General features: G+C 44.0%; 1 protein-coding gene across 1 annotated transcript; it reads right to left on the reverse strand.

Moving 5' to 3' along the window:
* Window positions 1-217: 217 nt before the first annotated feature.
* LOC124209093 (homeobox protein B-H1-like) lies at window positions 218-26,601 on the reverse strand. Its single transcript, XM_046606994.1, has 5 exons — window positions 25,303-26,601; window positions 18,186-18,339; window positions 17,682-17,805; window positions 2,687-2,861; window positions 218-2,545 (listed from the first exon to the last, which is right to left on the reverse strand). The coding sequence occupies exons 1-5, from the start codon at window positions 26,159-26,161 to the stop codon at window positions 1,908-1,910; spliced, it is 1,950 nt and encodes a 649-aa protein (XP_046462950.1). The 5' UTR covers window positions 26,162-26,601; the 3' UTR covers window positions 218-1,907.
* Window positions 26,602-27,085: the final 484 nt, after the last annotated feature.

Consider the following 27,085-nt stretch of genomic DNA (forward strand, 5'->3'; position numbering starts at 1 on the left):
TATACACACTGACGGCGTTCAAGACGGGATACAACAAGAGTGTCGTTGTATATGACATCCATCCGACATTATATACATATAGCTACTAGCTAGGATATGGTAGTGTCTTTGGCCCTAATTATTTGTCTGTCAATTTATAACAAGGCAGTCGCAGCTGTATAGACGAGACATGCCCGATGAATCGTTAAACTATCAATCCGATATCTAGAGAAGTGGCGGCGGTGGAACGATATTATATTGTAGACCAAACACGCGTGATACAATCGCTAGGAACAAAAGAATCGACCAATAATAATAAGAGTTTTCTTGGGGGGGAAAAAAATACAAACAAAAACAAACAAACAATTTGGAAACTAAAAAAAAGGGAAAAACAGAAAAACAAATTTGTGAACACGATGTACAGCACGATGTAACAGATGAATCACATCATATTATATAATGAGAAATATAGAAAAAAAAGGAAACATATCAGACACATTCCCGTCTAAACCTCGCACTTGCTTTTCTCAATTACACAATCATGGTATAGGTGTAATATAGTCTAAATTAAATGTGAGAGTCTGTCAGTGAAGAATGTCATCAAAATGTTCGGATATGAATTTGTATGATGGGTGGGGAAAACGCGGTCACCAAAAAGAACTGTCAAACAACATCAAACAAAATCTGTTTTTTTTTTTCTCTCTCTCTATAATATTTAATTGTACATTCATACATATTTTCTGGTTGTAAATATAAAACACGCACGTTAAAAAAAAAAGTTTTTTTTTATGGGATTGGGGGAATTAATAAAATTGGACTTTGGCATTTTGCGGATTCTTGAAATATTTATAGCAGCGGGTCTTGAAGAATTAGAAGGATACTGAGAAATGAATAAGACCCATGAGAAATTAATATCAATCGATCGGCAATCTTTTGAGATGGGGAGGAAACAATTGAACAATTTTCCAGATTTTTTTCAGAAACTCGGTCACTCGCGGAAGAGTGACACAAATAGATTATTATGTATGCACTATAATATAAATTTAATGGTGGGGGCTGTCTTGGTTTATTGAATATAACATGGCACAACCGTCAAAACAAAAGGGGGAAAAAAAAACTTTACACAACATCAAAGAATTCTTCTTCGCCATTATTTTGTGGTGAATCGTCATCGAACGAAAAGGAATAGATAATCAGACAGGGGAAATCCATTTTGTTGTCTCTTTACGATCGTTTCGCTTCGATCCTGCCACTTTCTTTTTTTTTTTTTTTTCTTTTTTATTATTTCGACCTGTTTCTCTTTTGGCCAGTACCCAAGGCCTATAATATTTGTATGTACAAAAGTTGCTATATACGCGATGGGCAGATATAGTCCCGTAATAATATTTGAATTTGAATTCATATTCTATCGAGTGAGGGATGCAATGGGGGTCGCGTTCGGTTGACCGAATATTATACGAATGTGGTGGAATATCCAAAAAACGGCGGGGAGGAATGAAAGTAAAAAAAAAACAAACTCGTTCCATACAAAAAGGACATGAAAGATGTTAAACATATATCCGAGAGAAGGTCAAAGCGATATTCTCTCAGCAGACTCACTCTCCCGGTATAGTATCAATATATACACACACACACTATTACGTATCGCATATAAATGCGTGCAGGGAATAATCGGCAAATATCAAAGGAAACAAGAACAACGGCGAATCCTCTCCGTGTTCCTTCATTCGTCATTGACGAATTGTTTCATTGCGCCCATCAAATGGCGCGGAAACCAATCGGCTGAAAACTGGTTGGCCGAGAATTATTGACTCGTCGCATTATTTATAGACTCTAAAAAAAACACAATGGGATTTTCTTTATTTTGGCTCTATATCTCTGCGTATTAGGTATCAAAGTCGTCCAGGGTTTGGGTGTTGGCAAGTCCTTCAAAATGAGGAGGAAGAAGAATCGGATGAAATGAGGAACTCGCCGTCCCGCTGCTGCGCTTGCTGCTGCTGCTGTTGTTGCTGCTGTTGTTGTTGTTGTTGTTGCAAGTGCTGCAGTTGTTGCTGGTGGTGGTGGCTGACTGAGAATCCGCCGGCGATTCGGGCCTGGTGCTCGGCCGCTTTGGCCCTCAATTCGGCCACGCTGTTCATGCGGAAGTCGTCGACGGGCGAGCGGTTGGCGTGATGGAGTTGAGCGGCGGCGTAACTCGCCATGTAGGTGCTGGCCTCCGACGACGACGACGTCGACGTGTGTTGCGGGTGCAGGTGGGAAAGGTGAGCGGCGTGATGATGCTGACCCACCGCGCCCGCCGATTGGATGCCACTCGGCGAGAGCTTGTTGCGCTTATTGTGATGATTGCCGCCGATGGATTCCCTGATGATGTGACCACTTTTCTCCGACTGTTGCTGCTCGTCGCCGCTCGAGTGATCGCCGCCGTCATTGGGCCCATTTCCCGAATCTCTCGTCCGCTCGCCGCTTCCGCCGCCGACGCCTCCGCCGTTCTCGTCGTCGTCTTCCTTATTACTTTCGTCGCCGCTCGTCAGCTGATGCGCCGCTTCCAGCGACTTCCGGTGCATACCTGAAGGCGGAGAGAGAAAATATAAAAATAATTTCAAAAGTCATTTCTTTGTGTCCACTTACCAATGTTGTCCATCTTATTATCGAGAATTATATTATGAGCAATTGAATGGATAAGAAACGAGATGAAAATGGAACGTACCGAGTAACCAGGGGGCGACGCATTCGTTTTCCTTTGCCGATTTGACGATCGTGTCCGGCAATGGCAACGAGTGGCGGACCATGGCTCCGTAGAGTCCGTACTCGGCCATGATGGTCGACCGACCCCAGCATTTCTCCGTTTTGCGCCACTTGGCCCGTCGGTTTTGAAACCACACCTGAAAATCGTAAGAGACACCAAATTGTGAGTTTCGATGGGAAACAAATTACAGAAAATTAGAGCCCAATACGATTGATTGTAGTAGATCGCATTTCCAAAATGGATATCATTATCGGATATTATATAGAAAAAAGGGGAGCGAATCTAACACCCAGAACAACGGTGAAATGCCGTGCACGGGGGGAAAATAAAAAAAATGATATTTATAACCCTGTGGGCTTTTAATGCGACGTGTGTAGGTGGCCAAGTGCGTAACAGCGGGCGGAGGAAGGCTTATTCTCAGCGGGGAGCATTCGTAATTGGCGCCCGGCTTGTTATTGTATAACCTAACGCATATAACGAGGCCGGCGCGTCTAGTGTGTGTGAACTCGGCTGCGGTATAGTGCTGCTGGTACATGTACGTGGGAGGAGTCGAGATTTATTCTTTCGAGGGCCGGCTCATCATCCACACGGCCCTTTTCTTTTCCCAGGCAGCAAACGCACGTAACACCACGAACATCGATACCCTATAGGTCTATACACATACAGAAAATCTATTCTATTCTACAACGCAGTTCAAAAGGTTATTGAATTTTCTGCGACTATATATTTAACGGCCTAATAGAATTTCTCAAGAAATGGATGACGCAATGACAGTCGCGTGTCACCATTGCCGCAAATCCGACACTTTGTATTATACGCCTGGGTCCGTGTATATTCGCAACCGAATGACGTTGGAAGGGGGGATGATGTACGATGGCGAGTAAACTTGTGCCAAATATTGGTGAGGATTTATCTGCGTATTTACAAGGGGAGACAGTATAATAGGCATATGACGAAGCCTCATTCATTCCTTTTTCCTTCCTGGTGTGGCCATTATTTGCTCAGCTCATGTTTATTCATAGCCATCTTGTTTTTCGCACCCCCTCCGATATATCGATGTTAAAGGCGAAATACAGCAGCCAGGCACGCGCCCATTACACGTAAATACGTGGATACGCATCTATAGCTAGTACAGAGTAGTAGGTAGTAATCGTCTACACACAGCAGGAAAGAAATAAGGCGCGGCGCCATTAATGCGGAAACCAATTTCCCAAGGCCCTCGCTGTATCGTATACTACCCTGCGCTGCTGGACTGCTGGCTATCTAATAATAAAAGAAGCCAAAGAAAGAAAAATTGGGAAGACTGTAATCAATTAATTGGTTTGTAAGGAGGGTGGGGGGAGGGGCGTTGAAAGTAGCGTGTAGAAAAGTAATCAGCAATGTGTGCTGCTCAGGAAAAAGAAAAGAAGAAATAAGTCTCCATCTCCTATATGTACTTCATTTCTTTTTCTCTCTCTACGCTCACTTTATAATAGACACCACTTCTTCTTCTTCTTCTCTTCTTCTTCTTTTGGGTGACGTCAGTCCACTGGTGGTGGTGGGTGCGACTCGGATTTCGGCCGGCCCCGAAAGGACCCCCCTCTCCCAAAAAAAGGCTGTGCACACACACACAGACACACATTAGATAGGACCAGAAGAGAGCGACGTCTCTACTAATTGGTTCTTAATTAAGAAACGACAACGTCTGCTGGCCGCCTGCCACACTGTGCTGCTCTTGTACATTCTTGTTGTTGTTTTGGCTCTTCTTAGCTTGTAGACTGGCGTAGTGTGCCTCTAGTAGTGTGCGCTACTCTCATATAATAAGTGCGTGTAGGCTTTATACACACACACAGCCGTCTCTCATTTTCTGCAGTGACTCCTTTTTTGTGTTCCAGCCGCGGATGGCGAGAGATCCCCCGCGTGAAACTGTAGATGGTCCCTCACAAGTGCTCCTTCTCTTTTTTATTTTATTTTTTTTCTCTCGTCGGCTGTTGTTGTTGTTGGCCCCTTTTTTCTCTGTGCTCCTATATCCTAACGTCCGTCTGTTTGTTCTTTTGGCGCTTCCTCCTCTTTTGGCTCCTTTTTTTCTTCATCTCTCTCTATCCAGCCAGAGATCCGTCCGTTACAACACGATACTCTGCGAACCCTCTTCAAACAGCCGGCACTTTCCCGTATATGCTCTTGTGTAGTGTAGCCCTACACACTCGACACAGACGGACCTTGTGTGTAACTCTCGTGCTCTCTGATTGGTCATTATAAGCCCGCCCGGACAGAGTCGTCGCTCTGAACTGTATATAGCTAGGCAGCGCATACTACACACAGATGTATTGTCTTACATACATATCCATGTACTTTTGCTTCTTCTTCTCTCCCACATATATTTCTTCTTTGTTTTTCTTTCTTTCTTTCTCGTTGTGTCCGTTCCTATTCGCACAGCTGCTCCCATCTTTCTACGTGATAAGGATCTAACAAATTAGGCTCCATGTTAACTCTACCATAATATCTAGATATACACCAAAGAGAAAAGACGGAGGACTCAACTCCAGGGTCTTTACATTCCCTTTAATTTGGAATCCTTTCATGTTGACAGAGTAATATAGATAGATACAGCGCTGCGGAGGGCGGATGATGTAGGAGAGAGGGAAAATATGTCGTCGTGTCTATTGCTGCTGATGGCTTATATATGAGCCATCAAGACCGCAGAACAATATGAGAGCAGCAGCTCCTATAAGGAGCCATCAGCTCGCAGAGAGGGTTAACGGGAATGTTTGAGGGAAATAAGCAATCAGAGTGGGAGAGAAAGAAAAGGAAAAAAGACGCCAGTCATCTCTTTTTCTTCTCCGTCATTCGGACGAAGGAGCTTATTGTCTTTCTCCTGCTGCACGATAGTATATTTCGAAGGGGGGATTACTCGTCTACACGTATATAGACTTTGCTGCTGCTCCTGCTGCTGTGTATATAATTTCTTGTTTGATTTTTTGGAATTCTCTATAGACAAGAGTTTTGTGTTCACCATCAGTGACTGCAGTTCTTATCGTCGTCTACAATAGGAGAGACTGTTCTCTGCTGTCAGCTGCAGTAGAGAACAGGAGCGGGAGATGAGCTGCTGGTGGCATTTCGGTCGTCGCTGATTGGCTGCCCACCAACACATTTCCAGGGTAAAGAAAAAGAATGAACAGAACGTTGGCTGCTCTGCTCTGCTCTGCTCTGTGTGTCGAGGCGTGGAGCGGAGAAATATCGGGAACCTGACGTCATCATCCTTTTGATGGCCAATAGAAAAGCCAGAAAACAATGGAACGAATAGATCCCCCCGAAGCACTGTGTGGATGGTGCATTAGTAGTGTCTAAAGGGCCACGATGGAGACATAATAGAACGAATAAGGGAGGAGTGAACGATATTGTAGAAGGGAGAGAGAGAGAGAAAGACCCCATGAATTCGATTGCCCCCGCAAAGTTGCTGCTGCCATCAGCCTTTTAAAAAATTGTCAAGACCCAGAGCTTTTCGCCTTTTCGCCCTCTCTCCAATTTTGATTTCATTTCCCCCCTTCAATTCCTTTATGTTCCTTTTTACTCCTCCTCACTCGTACGTACAATAAACGACGGGATTTACAGACTGCCGAGTGAGAGAGAATATTATGCAATGACTTATTGAAATCTCGAAAAGCTTCTGGCTCTGCATGGAGTGTAGTGCCCATGTCATTACTATATGAGTAGACTAGACCAAAATTATTAAAAAAGAAATATTTCAACAACAAAAATTTGGAACTGTTGTACGGAAAACTGGAGGAAATAATTTGCCTAGATTTTGAATTTAAATAATCTCGGTCGAAAGATGTTAGGGAAAAGATGAAATCCGATTATGTAGTGAGGAGGAGGGGGTTTCTGGTCGGGAAAAGTGCCGACATCATGAGATTTCACGCTCGTCATTTACGAATAACGCGACGAAAGTGGCCGATGAACCGAAACAACCTCACAGCATCCGCGCAACCAAAGAAAATTAGAATTTAGAAAGTGTCGACGAATGGCAGAACGGGATGACACAACTGAAAAGATGACGCAGCTCATATATTCTCCAGTTTCAGTTTTGGGGCGATATATCATTCAACCAAACTCGCCTATTAATCTGTCCCGTGCGCGCTGCTTGCCAATGGAACAGCGAAATTCAGACAACGGTGTCGATTAGATTTTGGATAGCGAATGCAATTGGTTGATCGGTTCGCGGGACATAATCGCTCGTTCATCAGCTCTTTTTTTCTCCCCTTCTTCCTCTCGTCTTATCATTTATATTCTCTCCCTACCCGGACAGCAGAAAAGAACTTTATTACAGATTTGTCAATGAACGGAAAAAGAATAGGGAACTAGGTGATAATGGATTATACGTGACATTATTATATCTGCGCGAGCGCCATCAGAGTCAGAGTCTCATATCATTCGACTTTATTACCGCATACAATTTGATGACCAGCAGCTCTTTTCTTTTTCTTCCGGCGACTCATCGGAAATCCACCGGCTCTTGTCTTATATCGAAGCTTCATTATTCATTAATGCTACTCCATTTATTAATAAAGCTAGGAGGAAATCCTTCTCAAATTCTACACAATTCATTTGACACGGAAATCTAGAAATTCTTTATTAAAAAATCCCTTGGCATTCATCCGTGTTTTTCTTCACCGCACTATTCGCTTCTTAATATAAATCCCCCCAAACGTCTTATTATGCATAATTCTTTAACGTTTTTTTTTTTTTTTTTTTTAATTCAATTTTTGTGCTCCGGTTGGATCTCATATCTCTTGATTGTAGTCACACAGAACCTCTAACAAAACTCAAAAGAGTAATGAGTCTCAATAGAGTAATACTGAGGGTGGGTGTGAAAAAGGTTGGTGGCCCCCCCCTCTCTCTCTCTCTCCACTTGTCACATGATCCTCCACTCATTTCCAGAGCGCGTGATGATGTGACGAGGACACACGAAACAATCTGTAGACACGTAATAATAACCCACAGCTATAGCGGTAGTATACAATATACATACATGCGCTGAGTTTATTTTATTCCGTCGTCACACCGAAAAAAGGAAAAACATGGGGCGAGAGATGCGAGTGACAATAGCCGCACCCCACACTCTCTCTCTCTCTCTCAGCTATATATCGTGAAGTATTTTGTATCATTGGAAACGGGTAAAAAAGGATGGGGGGTTAGCTGAGTGGGTGTGGGTGTGTGTGTGTGCAAAGGTGAGGAGGTCGAGAGGGACTTTTGTTTTCTCTTGAAATGGACAAAAAAAAAATCCTTTCTCTCCCCTTCATATGGTCCGTTATGTGGAGCTGCTGATATATGTGCGGTCTTTGATTTAGATTTTTTTTTTCGCTCTCCCCACCCTCAAACAGGATGTGATATTACCGCGCTGTGTGTGTATATAACAGCAATCCATCTCGTACTTTTATATGTATACCTATTCTCTAAAAATCTCGTCTACATCTCTCCCACTTTTTATTTTCTTTGATCCTATTCAGAGGAACGAGGTGAGAACTGCCAAGCTCAATCTCCCATCTCGTATTTCTATCCATCCTCGCTGCTGCTTCCTTAACGGCGCATTTCTTTTCTTCTTCTTCTTCTTCTTCTTCCAAGAAAATACTCTAATAATTCCCTATTCATTCAATCTGCGCTGATTATTTCACACCCACCTCTCACGTCCCCCCCACCTCCTTTTTATTCCCGTTCGCATACATACACACTGTGATGATATTACACCTTTTTATTCCACACCCACCTTTCATATTTAATGATAATAATATTAAAAGAGTAAAATATTCATCTTTCCTTTGATTTCTTTTCTTTGGCAAACTGACGGAATCTGAGTCTGAGTCTGAGCGAGCGTCTTAATATACTTTTGATGTCGAATTAAATGACGATGAATGGCCTCTTTTATATGAGCCCGTCATCTACTGATGTGGGCAATGGACTTTTTTCTCCCCAATGTGCTCCGGCTCCTCCGCATTGGATTTTCAGATGTTGCAGTGACATATTCCATCAAATCAGATCGGCTCGGCTGATTAGATTCGTCGTCATGCCAACGCCCATTCACTCACTCTTCATCAGCCACACCCACATGTGCACAAAAATCCTGTCGCCCACTGTCATTTCACGGGGAATCTGATTTTTCTTTCTTAACTTTTTTCGCTCCGATAAGTTAATGAAAATATTAGCGGCAAATGCGACAAAAAGAAAAATGTGCGCGCATACATATAGGACGTTGAATGAGCGCTCTTGGAGTACTTTCCCCATCATCAAAGTCTATGCAGAAGAGGCCGATGAATTGAATGTGCCGGCACTTGATTTTTTTTTCTTTCCAAGTTAATCGGCAAACGGCTAAATCAATTGAGGAAAAATGAAAATCTCACGTTTTCTGTCGTACGTGAGTGCTTCATTTTGCTTGGCTATGCCGATTCACCGACTCTATACGTACGCATATAGCACAGTCAAGTCAGCAGGGAGTACGAGAGGCTAGACGAGGTCGAACTAGGATTGGTTGATTGCTGGGCACAACCAGCTGATGATGGCGGCCGAGAAATTGGATCGAGAGAGGCAACTCTTCACGATGACACGTATGAAATATTTTCTTTTTTTTTTAATGGAAATAAGAAATAAAAAAAGAGGCTAGAAATCGATTTCTTTGTGCGGCAAGGGCAATTGATCAATTACAAACTGAGAAAGTTTGTCTAGCCGAAAGAATGTCAGACTTGGGTCCGCTTGATGGATGCCTGCGAGTCTATTACAAGCCATTTGGACGAGGGTACAATTTGAGACGGGCTAAACAGGAGCCAAACGGAGCCAAAAAGGGGGGAACAAAAAAGAAAAGGAGAAAATAGCGGCCAGCAAAACGACAGGACGAATGGCTGCGTTCATCCATTCCGCCAAGTGCCTCCTCCCATATCCAGCTAACCCGTTCCTTTTTTCTTTCTATTTTTTGAGTTCACCAGCATCCCTCTTATATGTGTGTCCGTCCTTCTTCTTCCTCTGCTTGCGCGGGCGCAGCAGTGGGAAATTTCACCCTCCAACCCATGGAAAGAAGAAAAGTTGTTCATAATTCGATTACGAGCACACATAGACGAGAGAGAAAAGAGAACCCCATTCGAACTTCCCGGCTCCCGACTACTCTCTTTTATATCATTCTCCCTTTCGACAGCAACTTAATGTACCCCCAGCGCTATACTATTCTCGTATAGAGCTCATTTTATTTTACTATTCTCTCTCTCTGCGTAATATTTTCGTCCCCATAATTTCATATGTGTGCAGCATGAAACTCGTCTCCCCCATCTCGATTTTTGATTCTATACTCGGAAATTTATCCAATGGGCCGTCATGTAACGCCATGGCGTCACTCCGATGATTCAACTCTTTGTCTAAGTTTTTCCTGTCATACACGCATGGAGGACTATAGTTTGGTCCTGTTGTAATAAAGGGACCAATAATAAGTGTATAGAGAACTTTTAAAAATTTTGTTTTGCTCATTCCTGGACATTTGGATTATTTGAGCAACTTTTTTTTTTTAAATTCTGAATTGATAATTAGCCAAGTCATTCGGTTGATTTCAATCTTTTAAAACTAAAAAAAGAACATGATAGGAATGTAGTCCATCTATAATTCCCACGTACGCCCACGTAGGATTTCGATCCTCTGCATCGCATATTCGTCCACTTGTCTCGGTCTGAAAAATTGTGTAGTATCTCGATAACGATTCGAGTGGCGACGCCATGTGTGTATAAAAGAAGAGGAGAAGAAGCCAATGGCTAATTAGGGCGAGCAAAACCCACGTCGCTTTTTTTTGTCTCTGTTAATTATAACTCGACCAAAGAACAAGAGTCGACACAGGGTTGCGTGACGCCAACACGCAACTGTTGAGAGAAACAAAGAAAGAAGAGAAGAGAAGCAGTTCCCGGAAAAAAGGTGTAAATTGGCATATCCACAAAAAGTAAAATATAATAGAACAGGTTGACGATTGCGTCAAAAGTATCCCGTCAAGTCGCTGCTCGATACTTGGTCCTTTACCTGACGCACAAGTACATTTTCGACACAGCCATATTCCGAAGCTTATTGTGTGTGTGTCTTATATATTTGACTATATCATCCGCACTACACATGCCTACATTATACGCATTGCAAGTAGTATATGACTCTCTGATGGCTGATGTTTTGGAGTTGGTCGAGTGCTCCAAACACCGGGATCGAAATCTTACGCACGCCCCACACGCAAAGTCTGAGATTGTCGAGTGTCTCTCCGGTCGGTTTTTTGTTGTTTCTCTGCTTCCCGTCGGTCTCATTTTGCCCGTTAATCTTTAACCTGTCAAACCGAATCTTGCCAGAGTGAACTATTTTTTTTTGTTAATTTTTTTGATTATTCATTTAAAGTTGTGAGCAATTTGTTTTTGGCAATTGACTGGAATCACGCCAGCGCTATAACTACTTCACCATTTATTGTTTATGTATTATCATATTTTCCGATAGAAATGGTTATATTTGTGCGTCAGTGTCGTGTTTTAGCGTGAAAATTTTTTTATCACGATATTTTGTTATTTCGTCCGTACCAAGCCTTTGCTACACATTCCAATACACGGAAATGATCACGATAAACGATAGTGTCGGAAAGTAGGCTTACACCACACAACTTTATTTCACGAAGCCAGCACCATAGCCACTATACTCATTAGTCTCACTATTCACTAGTTATGACAACTTTTGCAAGAATGCAATGGCCTCCGGCGTTAAATTTGAGATTTTGAACACCATGTTCGATAATTTTGAAATATGTGTTATAATCTCAATTTGAAAGTGAACAATATTAATTGCATGGCGCTGCATCGATACGGGTGTCATTATTCGATATTGAAATATCTAGGTGAGGGCATTTACTTGTAACAAGGAACGCACAGTAGTCATCCAATGCAGAAGAAAAAGTTCTATATAATCATTTGAATTTTTATTAAAGAATGACAGTTTTGCTGACACTCGTATCTCGAGGAATGCCGGTATTTTCTCTGTGTTTTGACAATTGCATAACAATCAATTGGAATAATTGTTTGTCGTTTGCAAAAAACTAGAATTTCCGGTAAAGGGAACGAGAGTCAAGAAACGTGCAATTAAGAAAAATCTAGCCATATTTTAAATTACTTCGGATCTCTCAACCGAAGAGCGTACCGGGTATCATGTTAAAAGACATAAGCGGTTTACAGTGGCCGGTAACATTTTGACTACATTTGTCATACTCGAAAATATTATGCTGATAAATGTTCATTAGTTATTTAATTACATTTATATGAACAAACAGTAGTTGAATGAAATTCTTCAGATTTGGTCGGTATATTTGTAGGAAATTTGGGATTGACACATGTGGACAAGACGCTTCTCCCAGACACAAAAATACTCTTTCCAGCGCAGATTTTGAATACCATGTTCGATAATTTTGAAATATGTTTGATAAATTCATTTTGAAAGTGAACAATATCAATTTCAGAGCGCTGCATCGATACGAGCGACATTATTTGTTTTTGAAATTTCCAGGCGAGGAGTTAAATTGATACATGAATCGCATGTTAGTCAGCCTGATGCGGAATATTCTGGTATACTAATTCACTTGATTTAAGTTGTGATTTATATGGGGCACGTCACCTCGTCCCTTGTCATGAGGCACTGAACTTAAAGATGGTCAATGCGTCAAGCTATATCATCTGCCAGAACCAAATTGATCCGCTTCGTTCGGTGGAGATGTAAAGACGTGACGGTTACCCAGACAATGTGAATAAGTGGAAAATCCATCCATAATATGAATCAGTCAAAATCCATAATATGAAAGGCGTATGGGCTTTCATATCAATAGTTACGAATAGTCGACAATATCCGAAAATCTATCTGATTTGATCTGTCTAGAACGAAATTTTTACGTTGATGAATGTTCATTTGTTATCAAATTAAAATTATTTGAAGAAACAGAAGTAAGTAGTTGAATGAAATTCTTCAGATTTCATCGGTAAATTTATAGTAAATTTGGGATTGACAGATGTGGGCAAGACGCTTCACACAGACACAAAAAACTCTTTCCGGCGCAGATTTTGAAAACCATGTTCGATAATTTTGAAATATGTTTGATAAATTTATTTTTGAAAGTGATCAATATCAATTATAGAGCGCTGCATCGATATAAATAACATTATTCGTTATTGATATATCCAGGCGAAGATCTATGCTTGATACAAGGATCGCGCATTAGTCATCCTAATGCGGAATATTTTGGCCACTTTATCCACTTGAAATAGAGATTGAATTATTCGGAGGTTCGTCACCTCTTTCTTCGTCTGAAGAATTAGGCCAAGGATGCAAGAAACGAGGGCTTCTTCATCAGTCAAGTCCGGCTAAATCCCAGCTGTTCTTGGAGACGAGTAAACGTGACGAACGTCGAACTACCGTAAATAAATGGAAAATCCATCCATAATATAAATTAGTTAAAATCTTAGATATGAAAAGCGTCTGGGCTCTTCTGTCGAAAGATACAAATGGTCGACAATAGCCGAAAACCTATTTGATATGATTTGTCTAATTCAAGAATTTTACACTGATGAATGTTCATTTGTTATCAAATTAGAATTATTATTGAAAGAATCAATAGTTGAATGAAGCCTCTTCAAATTTGAACGACGCATCGGTAGACAATTGGAGGGCATCCTTTTCAGTCGAACGAAGGTAGTCTAAGATAGCTTATGGGGTGTTATAAGGGGGGATTGCCAGTCTATATATTTACGTGTTTCGTTTAAATTTTCACTCGTATCTTGTCGGCGTCCAGGGTGGGCTAGATGAAACTTGTCGAGAAAAACAATTTTATATGAAAACAATCCCGATCTGTCCAGCGGATCTTGAGCACTGGCGATCAACCCGTTTTTTGCGGTTTGGTTTTGAGAAGGGAAATTTGATTTTGGCGGGTAGTGAGATGGGAGGGGAGGGCGGATTTTCAATATCGATATCTTATTAATCGCGGTTCATTCAAATGTGTGTGTCGTATGCATTGCGTAAATTATACGCAATACAAGTATGACTGACTGATGCTGGCTGATGTTTTGGGTATTCTGTACGTCGAGTGCTCCAAACACGGGAATCGACATCTTACACAAGTCTTAGATTCTCGAGTGTCTCCACTCGTTTTTTTCTCTGCTGCCCTTCTGTTGAATATCCACACACGGATTTCACCGAGCGAGCGCGGGTCGTCTAGGTATTGTCGAAACAAAAGAGTAGAAAAGATGCAAAGGCGATAATAGGCTCGTATGATGATGCCCTTTTCCTTCGAAAAAAAAACACACACACACAAACCCCGCCCGCGATGAAAAGACAAGGATCAGCCACCCCGAAAAACAAACAAACAAGGAAAAGAAGAAGAAGAAAAAAACAAACAAGATCGTCCTAATAGAAGCGATCTCCTTGTAAACAACATCAGACGCGTCGTTGACAAAGAATCGCTACCGCCCTCAACAGAGAAGAAGAAGCTTCTTCAATTATCTATCTCTCCCAGCCAGTGAAAAAACATCTACACACACACACACACACAAACAAGCGCAAGAGTTCCTCTCGGTGTACTACAAGAGAGGACCGTGTCGAACTGTGGCATCTCGTCTAATTGACAATCGAATGGAAGCCAAACAACAAGATGGATCTCCTTATTCTGATGTGGCGCACAGTATGCCCCCTCTCTTTGCTCGGCTGAGAGGGGGGATGCTACTGCGTGCTACTAGACGTATATTCATGTTTTGGAACAGCATAGCCGCTCCTACGATAACGAGAAGCAATGACTTGATAATAACACGTAAAAACATAAAAAATAAAGAGGGAAATCTATGCGAGGGGGACAGCGTCGTCTGCTGGTCTATACACTCCGTGCTGGGGGTAGACAATCCATTAATCGGCCTACGATGATGGTTACATGTATACAGCAATATTATTTGTTGTGGGAGAGAGAGAGAGAGCGGTGCTTGGGGGGAGACCAAAACGACGGGTAGAAAATCACTGACCTCCCCCCAATGTCCTATCGTGACCCGAGCACTTGGCCGTTGACGCGCTCGGCGGGGGGATGCTCCCGGTTACAAACCACTTTGACAGATAATCAAGATGAACGGCTTTTCTCTCGGGCGACTATGGCTGGCTGGCTGCTGCTGCACGGCTCGCTTTTGGCTCGTCAAGAGCGGCCATCATCATGGCCGTTCACCATATATTCCCAGCTCAGCTTTTTGGGGCTTTTGCGGCTCGCCCCGAATGAGTCGTCCTGAATCACCCAGAATTTACTGCCATAGACTCTCTCTCTCTAGTCCATATAGGCCTAGGAATATAAGGTATAGGCAAGGGAGGAGTCGAGTGGGGGAGAGTTACACGTTGTCTAGGGTCTGGTCTAGCCAAAGAGAAAAGCCAATGACTCGGACACGAATTTTTACTTGATGGATCTACGACTGGTAGGCGACGGTTGCCTTTTTTTTTCCTTCCATCTCGTGTGGAATGCATCTGCCATCGTACAGTAGTACAACTAGCTCTCCCCCGCTCTTGGTCGCATGGATTATTTCCATCTCGATCGATAGGAGGATATTAGACGATGGTCTGGTAGCAGTAGATCAGTAGACAGTGTAAAAATGGGCGGGCGCCAGAATTTGAATATTAGCGAGTTTGGCTGGTCAATCGAGCGGACCGCACAATTCCCTCCTCTGACTTGGGATACTACTCTAGTAGTCATCACTCGACGTATAACAATGGCTCGTTTTTAACCGCTCTGCTCGGCTGCCTAACTGTTACGCTTGTAATTCAATTAGATCCAAATGCGGATGGCCCTGGGTGTCCCTGCTGGTATACAACGACCGTTCCAAGCCATCAGCCAACTATAAAAAAGGATCGATGAGCTTTATAGGAAGAAAGAAAAAAAAAGTAATTTCTTTTGTATGTAGGACAAGAAATTTGTAACGTCGTCAACGGGGGGAGATAGATAGAAAGAACAAAAAAAAAAGGGAAAATTGAAAGCCTTTTTGTTGTTTGTCTTGATTCGATTAAATCGAGAAATGGATATTGCAGCCAGTGCATAGGCGGATAAGAGCCCATCAATATTGATCAAAAAAGGGTCCCCCCTTGGCCTGTGTACAAACGTACACAGCAGCACGGAGGGTTAGAGACTTATATTTCTCTCGTCTAATCCCTAATTGATGGCGGTCATTGAAAGTGGGCATTAGTGGCCTGTATGAATACCCAATACAGCTTGGGGACTGGCGCTTGATCGGTTCCGCTTTGGCTATCCTACTAGAGACAACATGCATGTATATAACCCGCGCTTAGATACAAATAGATTCCCTTATATAATAATTGTATATATAAGTACGCGATTCAAGTGCTTGTATACATATAGATGCAGGAGCACAATCGAAACTCTTGTCAGAGACTTGCAGTCGCCATTCAGTGAGAGAAACAGAGTGGAAAATATGTTTCCCTTAGTAACTAACAAATAGATTTAGGAAGATGGGGCCTATAGACATGAAACCATCTGCAGAGAGACTGGCACTGACGAGATGTTTAATAGACACAAAAGCTCTGTGTCACCTACGTGTATGACAACAAGGTTTATTCTGCTGGTCCCTCCGCCAGCTCGTATTAGGGTGGAGGACCAACAGCTTCCGTTTCCTTATTTCCCCAACAACAATTTTTTTTTGTTGTCCTTCCTTTTTTTTTCTTGGCTGGCCTCTTCTTTCATATAGAGTCGCACATTGATTCTTCTCTTTCAGAACTTATTTCCTGTTGTGACTGCTAGAATGTAGCAGCTCAGCTTTATACACACTGCACCCCGAAGGCTTATAGAGATGGTATATAATATCCAATATTAGACGAACGAGGGCTCATCCCGGAGGAGGAAAAAAAAAAGATTTGCAATCTCTTCTCGACAATGCTAACCAAATAAAGAGAGAAATTGGACGGAGCAGCTATCCACAAAGTTCTGTCGCTTGTATTAAAGACGACCAACCGGGGCTGATTGGACTCTTTTGTGTGGCGCGTAATAATTACTGAAATGAATTTCAGAACCGGGGAAAATGTCGAGTGCTGCTTACGCACATACCGAGAGCGTAGTAGATTGCATCATAATAAACCCTTATTATGTAAATGAGGGGTATCAACGGGTATCAACACTCGAGAGTTGTGCCAATACACAATAAAGCAGCCTAAATATAGACCGCATCACACATATGTGTGTGTTAACGGTATAATGGTAATAGATTAATAGTGCGGGTCCCTTACGCACGTATATACAAATGAGAAAGTCTATTATAATCTATACGACATCCTCAGCATGTGAATTAACGCGGTGTAAAAGCTGTCGTTGTAGAGTGCGCATAATCAGGGTAAATATGGATCCCGCGGGATTTTCCACTCTCCCTAGAATCTCGGCCTGGATGATATACAGTAGCTTCCCTTTATACACTCTACGGCGATGTACACAAAAGAGCCAAAAGAGACTCTGGCAAGCTAGACTATATTGCTTTTATTAAATGGGGTTGTTCTGCTTGCCTATATCTATGTGTCGTCCTGCTAATACCCTGACAGTTATCCTCTTTTCTCTCCCTGTAGTATGTAAAAGTCTCCCGGGACTGATGTAGGGGGGAGCAGCATGTGCTTCATCAATCAGAGATAAATACTGTACATGTGTTGTGATATAGCAGGGGCCATAAAGGCCTGTGCTACTACTAGTTGTAGGCGCTGCTATATAATCAAGTACTTGTTCACGCAAAGCTCTTGCTCAATCGAGACCTAATCATCATCAGTCCCATATTTCTATAAGCCTATAGATGAATGACACTCTCCAAAGGGATAGATAAGATTGAATCCGTCGCGCTTACAATGTCATATTGATAACCCATATAGTTGTTATTACATTAATTTTTGTTACAAGATGAAAGAGAATTGCAGAGTGCAGACTGACCTGAATGCGATCCTCGGGCAGGTCCGTCTTGAGTGAGAGCATTTCACGGGCATAGACGTCGGGATAATGAGCCTCCTTGAAGGCCTTTTCCAACTCTTCTAGCTGGTAACTCGTGAAGATGGTCCTGTAAGCGCAACATAAAAATGGACAGTCAGTTTTGAGTTGAACATTTTCGAAATTTGGGTGCCGTGCTCGGGGGTTGATAATAAGGGAGGGATAAGGTATGTAGATCAATTGCATCATTAGTTGATGAGCCTCTAGGCCTTAGTAGCGGACCTTAATGGGCTGATTAACTGGCAAATTGACAGGATTGAAATAAAGTTGGGAATAATGAAGGGGAAAAGGTGAGGAATGCCAGCCAGATTTTTTGTTTGTTTGTTATCGGCGGTTGTTGTGCAACATTCAAATATTGCGCCTGATGGATGAGTGCGGATGGAGTCGAGACCATTTGGCTCATTTTGGCTTTGGCGTTTGTTCTTTTGGTGCTGAAATACGTAATCAAACCTGTGCCTTCTCTTTTTCTTCTTTTTCCGGTTGGGGTTGTTGGCGCCGTTGATTCCGTTGCTGTTGGACCCGACGCCTCCGCTGACGTTCAGCTCGTCCAGTTTCGAGTTGTTGCAATGGCTGCCGTCACCGCCGACGCCACGTCCTTCTAGGCCTATTAAGCAGATTGAACCAACACACAATTAAAACAAAACGGGCCATTCGTCATTCGTCATTCAAACATCACACAAAATCGAAAATAATAATAAGAGAGAGCTAAGAAGAAAATAAAATAAAAAAGTACTAGAAACCAATATCGAGTTGTCGGGGATTATTATTGACCCGGCCGACGACATTCACCGGCTTATTGAATATAATCAAATCCCTCGCGGAGAATGTCTGTGCATTCTATAATATACGCCCGACGCACTTCCCACCGCAAAGGATGACACATGCAGGGGTGCCGGGGATATATAACCGAGAGAGAGTGAAGATTATATGATTCATGGAGTCGTCGTCGGTTGGAAGAAGAGATGAAAAGGGAGGGGGGGGGGGACGACGCCGACGTCGGTATGCAGCCGTCAACCCATTTGTGCAGTTGATTAAAAAGCTGAAATGTATAAGGCCATGTCGTAGCTATATCTAGCTATAATATGCCTGACATTCAAATGATCCCAATCGAGTGGTGGTGGCGATGGTGAGAGATATCAAAGAGGCAATATATGGATCTGGCTGCTGTACATGCATGGAGCCTATTATGACGGCCTTAGACATCACACGGAATGATGTACACAGTAGGACGGCAGGCGTCACTCCCTAGATATTTATCAAAATGGTATGTAGCCTATAACGTCGTTCGCGCCCGTCTGGCAAGAACCAGACTCTCAAATATGCGCCTGTTAGCCAATAAATCACCTATTGTCTGCACCTTTTTTTATTATCATTTTCAACGCAACGGCCGCATAGTTCGGGCTCACCCCCCTTATTTACTCCCTCACCCAAGCTGCTGTTGATCCTAATAAATACCAAAAATTCTTCCCGGCTTCTGGTGTCTATATTTATGTCCTTTTGATTAAATGATTAAACAAATTATATTTCTAGAACTGTCAGATGCTGGTGTCTTTTTTCTCTTTCTGGCTGTGTAGGCCTGTGTGATGATGAGCAGCCAAGAGACGAAGTTCTGTGGAGAGTTGACGCGTATGGATTTATCGAACTGCTGCTGGGCAAGAGGCTGCCACTGCTGCCGTCGGAGAAAGAGATAAAGCAGACGGTGGTCTGGCTCTGAGGGAGGTGGGATAGCGATTGGAAGTAGGGTGGGAGAGAGAGAGAGGAAACGCCAGTGACAATTTTCGTGAAAACGACTTCCTAATACGCCACTTAGTCAACGGCACGAACCAACGCGCGCCAGCAATTGGGTGAACGAGCAATTGGCCGGTCGAGACGACAATTCGCCCTCTCGACTCGCAACTCCCGACTTCCTCAACGCGACTTTTTTTTTCTTTTTTTCCCTTCTTCTTTGAGCTTTGCCAGCACAGCACAGCTCCGCAACGGCTTTGATATCGACATTTCCTGGCCTCTTCCCTTTAATATCGAGTCTTGACGCTCAACACACAACAGACAGCCACGGCGACGTGCAATCAATCGTCACTTTATATATCTCGCGAAAATCCACCGGCCTATTTAGTGGGGCCGAGGAAACACAGGAAATGGGCCACAATCAGCCAAACTCACGTAGCGTATATAGGCCTATCAATAAGCGCTGCAGACAGAAATTCCACCTATTTTTATCAATTTCTTTTAAACGAATTGATTTTTCAGTTAAAAGAAAAAACTTCAGTCGGACGCCAATTTAAAATTGAAAAGACCTACGACACCAACACGCCGATGGGTTGATGGCAGATAAAAGGGTGTGCGGCCGAAAATGGCTTCCAGCCATTCCGAAACAAATCGAACGTTTCTCAGATATTTCGAACGCGAGAAATCGATTGGTAAGGGCCAGCCACTGTCTCCTCCTGCTCTTCTATTATTGTGTACATATACACAAGACGACGAACGGCGTTCCTCTTATGTATTCGAAAGGGACGCGCATCACGCAGATGGCGTCAAATTCAAAATGGCTGCCAGCCGAAAGAGATAGAGAGAGAACAATCAAAATATAATTCCGAAATAAATATAAAAAAGCTGGGCTCCTGTATGTTGATAAAAAGGAAAGGGAACAATGGCAGTCAGCCTCTCTCTTTCTCTTTATACAAGGTCCATTTCCATAGAACTAGGCCGCCTCTCTTACTTCGTACTATACATAAACCCCCGCGCTGAATCTATACTTTTTTTCTTTTAAATCTAAAAAATGATGGCAGCTTGACATTTAAGCGCTTGTGTTCCAGTCGACCTTAAAAAAAGATCCGATAGAGTTTGGCTTTGAAAATAAGAACCAATCGTATCAAAGGATTGACGATTGTAAACGAACGAAACGACACGTTCGGCTATTGTGCGTGAAGAAATTGTTTTTTAGTTTTTTTTTTTCGATAGGCCTAGAGCTACACTGCCAAAGTGGGACGTGAAATTTCCGAGTTTTCTGTGTAGTGAGATGTAGTGATTGGTCTTCTCCTTTCCGGTTGGAAAAGCAAAAGATTATTGGCCATCCATGGCTGCTGGCTGGCTGGCAATCCGAGCGAATTTCTCGCTGCTGGCGTCGTTTTCCAGAAATTCCGTTAAAATAATTAGCCCGCGAACCTTAATGACGAATCGATGGGCATCCGAGTGCTGCTGCCAACTAATAAGCTATTCTTACACATGCTCAGACAACTGGCAAGGATTCCACCAGGTGATGAAAAGGGGACACCCATAGTCTACACAATGCCAAGCCGATCGTATCAACTCGATTCTGCGCAGCAGCACGGCATTCAATTTAAAAAAGAAAGAAAAAGATTTTCTCCCTTCACACAGCGTCGCTTACATCCATCCGACATTTTCCCTTTTCTTTTTTTTTCTTATTATTTTTCAAACAATTATAAAGGCGTGTCCGGCCTCGGACACAGCAGCGGCGGCCAACACCGGCGTCCCCGTGCTGCTGTTATTGTTGTACGCGATGGAGACACACAGGAGACACAATAATGTGCTGGCTGCCTTTATAGATTTGTTCCATCACCTCCAGGACGAGAGAGCGTACGTTAAACATCAGCAGGGCATTTGTACTCTGGGCGCACGGGGCGATTTGTAGTACCACCGCCCTTCTTCTTCCTGTCATCTTTTTTTCTTCGTCCCCTAGCTGGTTTTTTTAAAGACGCTTCCTTTTTTTGTCCACCCCATATGTGTACACTTAATGGCTTACAATGGACAGTAGCTGCTGCTAGAGAGAGAAGAATAACTCAACTGAAGCCACTGCTGCTGCTGCTGCCTAGATGTTGACATTGTCGGAGAACTAAAGAAAAATGGGCCGCCTATACAGCCCGTTAGAGTCTAAAAACTGTACAATGTCTTCATTTGTATGTAGACTATATATCCAGCAGCAGGCAGGAGCAGGGTCCTGTCCATATCCAGGAGAGTGTGGGAGGACCACCTCCGGAGCAAGTGCCCATGTCGAGCTGCGCTGTGTGACAGTCGATTAAGATAAAAACCGGACAATCCAATCAGCCATTTCTCCTTTCTCTTTCTTCCTTTTCAAACATTTTGTCCAACCCTCGACATGCGTGTGTCTAGTACCGACTGCAGACACACACATGAAGCGGTATACTATATCTACCGGACAGACGAACCGGACACACAAGGAATTTATCACTTAAAGATGATCATCCGCGATGGATGGAAGCGGCCCAGCAGCCATTTTCCCCTTTCACTTTGACTCCCTCGTCATGTGAGGTCCGTCTTCAACATATTCAGCCTCCTATACTTTTTTTCCATTATCGTCACGACGATGAGTCGGGTGAATTTATTACATTATTTCTCCGCCACAATGACAAATTAGTTTTTTCGTTTCGAGTTTTACATTTGATAAGAAATTTTGGCGAAAAGTAGTCATTATCCAGTCATCACTTTCAGTTTGCTCATTCTGGCTGTCGCCTCTAGTCCCGTCGACTTAATTGCGCCATGGGCTAGAAATTCAAGGGCCTATAATTTCCAACTTAAAAAGACGTTCAACCCTTGGCCGTCAGCAGGAATTCTCAGCGAAAGTGGCGCGTAGAATAAGAAAAAAAAAAGAAAAATGATTTCGAATATTGTTGTGGGTTTTCCTGGGCGCCCGATTGTTGTGTGTGTATACCAACAAACACACTTGGAAGCAAATAGAAAAGAGGGAGGAGTAGCATATACTGCTGTGAATAATATCCAAGTATATAAATAAATGGGAGAAGAAAAAAAAATCAAATAATAATACACACACACAAGGGAATAAGGTACGGACGGCGACGCCAAGCGACCCCGTCGAGTTCTTGAGTTACCCCGCAAGCGTGTCATGTTGCACACCTCTGTGGCTCTGTGCTGTAACGGCAACGAGTTTTTTCTTCTTCGCTTCTCTCTTCTTATTATTATTGTTTGCGTCTTGGCCCCCTCCTCCTCCTTCGAGCGTATCGCACAAGAGCATCGAGTTGCTCGATTGCTTTCAAGTTTTTGTTTTCTTGTTTTTTCTTCTTCAACTTTTTTTTTTTTTTCTCTTTCCTCTTCTCTCGTCTTGGCGTCGTCAAGTTAAAGCGAAGAGAGATGATATTGAGGACAAAAGACTTTTCGTCTTCTGTGTGTATAGTATAGGATAGTATAGTAGTGTTATGGTTCTTCACACCCACCGTTGTGCTATGCGCTCCAAGGCGATGTGGGTTTTCTCCAAGTTTTTTCTTTGATAGAATCATCGCACCTTTTTTTTTTCCCTTCAACCCCCCCTGGTATGTGATGTGTACTCCACCCTTCAAGACGTTAAGTGGTCACACACGATACACACACCATATGTATACCGTGTGTATGGGGTACGAGGGAAAAAGGCACAGAACAGAAATGAGGTGAATAATTTCCTACCCATGGCCTATCAAATTTAACTATACACTGCGGGGGAAAGTATAATCTCTTAATCGGCTACTTTTGGAAAACAAATCACATTTGAGTCAAATGGTCATCATAAATAGCCAGCTGGACATAGAGTTAATGATCAAATAGATGCATAAATAGAGCGGGCGTTAGTCTGCTGTCTATACCGGCCTAAAACATGTCAAATAGTAAATAGACGAATTTGCCCGTGGTGGTGGTGGTGGAATACAAAAGGGAATAAGAAAGAGAGGCGCTGGACGGACTTGAAAGGCGATCTGCGCTGCTGGGAAATAGTTTTGACAAGTGCTGACATGTTCAGGACATCCTCTACTCTATAGTCGTACCCTATGGATGTACACAGCACACACACACACACGTATAGATAGAAATATATATATAGGAAGTCCTCTCGGAGAAAGAGGGAGTTGTGTCTAAGGCCATAGCCGGAAACGGCACGGACAACAAAAGCTACTACGACTGTTGTTGTGGTCCTCTATATGGCCCGGCCGGTCCATCGTCACATGTCTGTGTACAACAAATATCCAGGACAAACCAACACATAAGCAATAGACTCTTACTATGTATACCTACTATAACTATAGCGCCACCAACTTTGTCCTCCTCCTATCTCTCTCTCTTTGCTTATACTCATTTTTTTCCGTTTTTATATATATTCTATCGACAGATTTTTGGTGGACCTTTCGTCCGGCCCCCCCATCATATTGTCCCCCTCTTGATTCGAATATATTCGACTGTGATTTGAGTCATCGCTTGTGTGTGTGTGGCTCCAATGTGGGCGTTTTGTAGTCCTGTTTCGGACTACTAGGCTGGCCCATCTATATAAGCTGCCGCTCTAAGCCTCTACTACTGCGGCCGCCAGTGTGAATGTGCGGATGTTATTGAACGCTGAAAACCCAATAATAATAACTATAGATTGGGAAATCAAAATTCAAAAGGGAGGAAAGACAACCGCACGTCATCACAACGAGAATGGACTGTCATCAATCGTCGCATTGAGCCACAGACATATAAATCGAAGAAAAGATGAGCGACACGCCCTCAATCCTCAACAAGAACAGGGACAGCAACGAATATACATGGGACGAGTAAGTAGAGATGAATCAAAAGAAATGTAGGAAATTCTCCAAGACGGTAGGTGCAGTGTCGTTGCGATTCAATTGAATTCAATCATCTTTTTCTGATATAGTCCAAGAGGATTCACTCGGAAAATTTGGGCTACGTGTGGGCGGTGATGAGTAATTGGAAACCTTCAAACGGTCGGCGAAAAAGGTCAGGGGGGAAAACAATTCTTGGAATTGAAATGGGGATCGATTCAGACAATTGACAATATTCGGCCGTATATAGGCCTGTTGGTAAACACTCGACGCTGAGGGTCAAGAAGAGGTCACCCTATACATGTTTATGTTTTGATAGGCCTAGAAGGATCAGGCCGTCTGTTTGGGGGTGATGAGATTAACTTGACAGTTAATTTCATTATAGGCCCGATCGAATTGATGTAAGGCCTAAATGAGATGCGTTCGACAATTTTTCTTACGTTTAATTTCTATGCATTTTCAAGGCAAACGTTGACAAAACGAATCCCCCTGGATTTTCTTATTTTCTAAAAGTAAATTTCTATACCTCAATCCGATTCCTATTACTTTTACCAATAATTGCGGTCCCAAAATAGCCAAAAGTTCCAGCGCTAAAAAATTCATATTCTCGTCGGACGAATGATATTCCGGGCAAACAATTTCAGCCCACACAAACGGCCACACGTAATCGAATCATCGACGAATTACGAATTGATGGTCAAGCCAACGCGCGCATCGGTTATCGACTCAACACTTAGTCCTAATGAAAAAACAGAGGCGAAGATGTAGCAGCCGATAAATATAAGAAACGAGCGAGACATTGTCGGAAGTCGACGACTAGACACCCCACCACCCCACTACGGAAAAAAGTCTGTTGACTTTAGGCCTCATTTATGGGGCCCATAACTGGTGACTCGAATTTCCTGGCGGTTGACAGTCGCGTGCGGGACCCAAAAAATAACCCGGCAGAGTACGGCGGGCAACCATAACGTGTAAAGAAATAAAATAAAAGGGGAAAATGTTTGTCTTACCGACTGAAGCGTTGGTATCAGATCGCATTGCGGCGCTGTCTGGCGACGGGAAAACGCCGCCGCCACTCGTGCCGTTGCCGACGGCTGTCGACGCACCGGGAGCCGAGGCCGAAACGCTGCCGATACTTCCGGCCGCCACGGCCGCCGCCGTCGGCTGGTGGAGGAAAGCCGCCGCCGCCGCAGCCGCCGGATTGAAATACATCCGGCTGGCGGAGCTCAGCGGGTCGCCGACCATTGCGGCCGCAGCCGCTGCAGCCGCCGCGAAATTTTGGTGGTGGTGCGTGAAATTGTAGGCCGCCGCTGCACTGCATCGACTGCCCGAAGCCGCTGCCGCCGCCGCCGCTGTTGCCGACGCGTAACTGGCCGCTGCCGCCGCCGACAGGGCCGAAAGGGCCTGGTGGGCCTGCAGGCTGTTGTGGTGGTGGTGATGGCCGGCCAGCTCAGAGCCCTGTCCCGACTGCTGGCTCCCGCCGGTCACCGAGGCCGGACTGCCGTGATGGCTGTGGTGATGCGGCTGATGCTGATGGGCCGGATGGGCGAACATGGCGGCCGCCGGGTGCTGATGACTGTGATGGTGGTGGTGATGGTGAGCGGCGGCGATCATGGCGTGACTGTAAACGTGTTGCTGGCTGTTCCCGCCACCGACGCCGTGATCGCCCTGGTGATGCGACGACGAATGTCCAACCGAAGAGCCGCTGGTGTTGAGACCCAGCAGCTCCTGAATGGCAAACGGCGACCGCTGCGGCAACGAGTTGGCCGAAACGCCCGAAACGCCGCTGGATGCGGCCAACAAGCCGCCCAGCAATCCTGGAGCGGACATGTGAATGTTACGATCGGGGTGCTGAAGTAAGTTCATCATTCAACACTTTTTTTTTGGCCGGGGGCGATTGAGTCACGAAAAATCAACCGTTTCGGGAATTATCAAATCACTGGATGATAAATAACTGCGGCAATTCACTTGCGTAACATGAAAGAATAATCGTATAAACTGTTGGTGGTGGTGGTGGCATCGACGGACGCTGATGATGTGACTGATGCCCGTTGGCGACTGAGACGGACCGACTCTCGGCCGGCCTTTGTGAATGCGAAATGAGAATGCGACGCTGGTGGTGGTGGCGGTGGGAAAAACACGCGCGCACGTGTTTCCTCCTTTTTTCACTTTCTGCGAGCGTGTGAGACGACGCGCGGGCAATGGCAATGGCAAGGGGAAGAAATCTCTGAGGTTCCGACCGCTCTGCCCAGTTCCCATCGACTGTCGACTGCACACACGACTCGCTCCTGACACTCGGGCTCCTAGCAGCTAGGCAAAGGCTGGCTGCTGCTATATAGCCACGGCAATTATATATGGGTTATATCTGCTCGCCCGTGTACCTCGCCCGTCTCTAACGTGCAGAGGAGGTTGGAACACGAGCACGACGTCGACGCCAATGACGGAGCTCTCTGGTTGGAAGTTGGGCGGGTGGGAGGGTTGCAAGGGGGAGGGTCGGTGGTGGGACTCGTTGTGGCACTGCAGACGCTACTCTCTCGGGTCCGGGGTACGCACGGTGGGACTGCCAAATTCGGTCCCCCACTTGGTCCCTCTCTACGTAGGGGTGGTGGGTGGGTGGGATGGTCGGGGGCTGATGGGGTGGTGAAAGGGAAAAGAAATAAGAAGAGGAGGGTGTTTCAGCCAATCAGAAAAGAGCTCGTTGATTTTCTTTTTGGCACCCGCCTGTCGTCCTGTGTGTGTCGACCCGAGGCCGACGTGACGTCGAATGTAATCGGCTCTTCATTGGATCCAAAA

Source organism: Daphnia pulex, chromosome 1, assembly GCF_021134715.1.
Source record: "Daphnia pulex isolate KAP4 chromosome 1, ASM2113471v1".
Lineage (NCBI taxonomy): Eukaryota > Metazoa > Arthropoda > Branchiopoda > Diplostraca > Daphniidae > Daphnia > Daphnia pulex.

Bases quoted from the DNA above. Each gene is read 5' to 3' on its own strand.
- LOC124209093 (XM_046606994.1), bottom strand. From the start codon at position 26,161: ATGATGAACTTACTTCAGCACCCCGATCGTAACATTCACATGTCCGCT. The intron at 18,340-25,302 runs GTAAGACAAACA...TCTGCTTAATAG, and splicing joins TGATACCAACGCTTCAGTCG to GCCTAGAAGGACGTGGCGTC. The intron at 2,546-2,686 runs GTACGTTCCATT...CTCCGCCTTCAG, and splicing joins CGTCGCCCCCTGGTTACTCG to GTATGCACCGGAAGTCGCTG.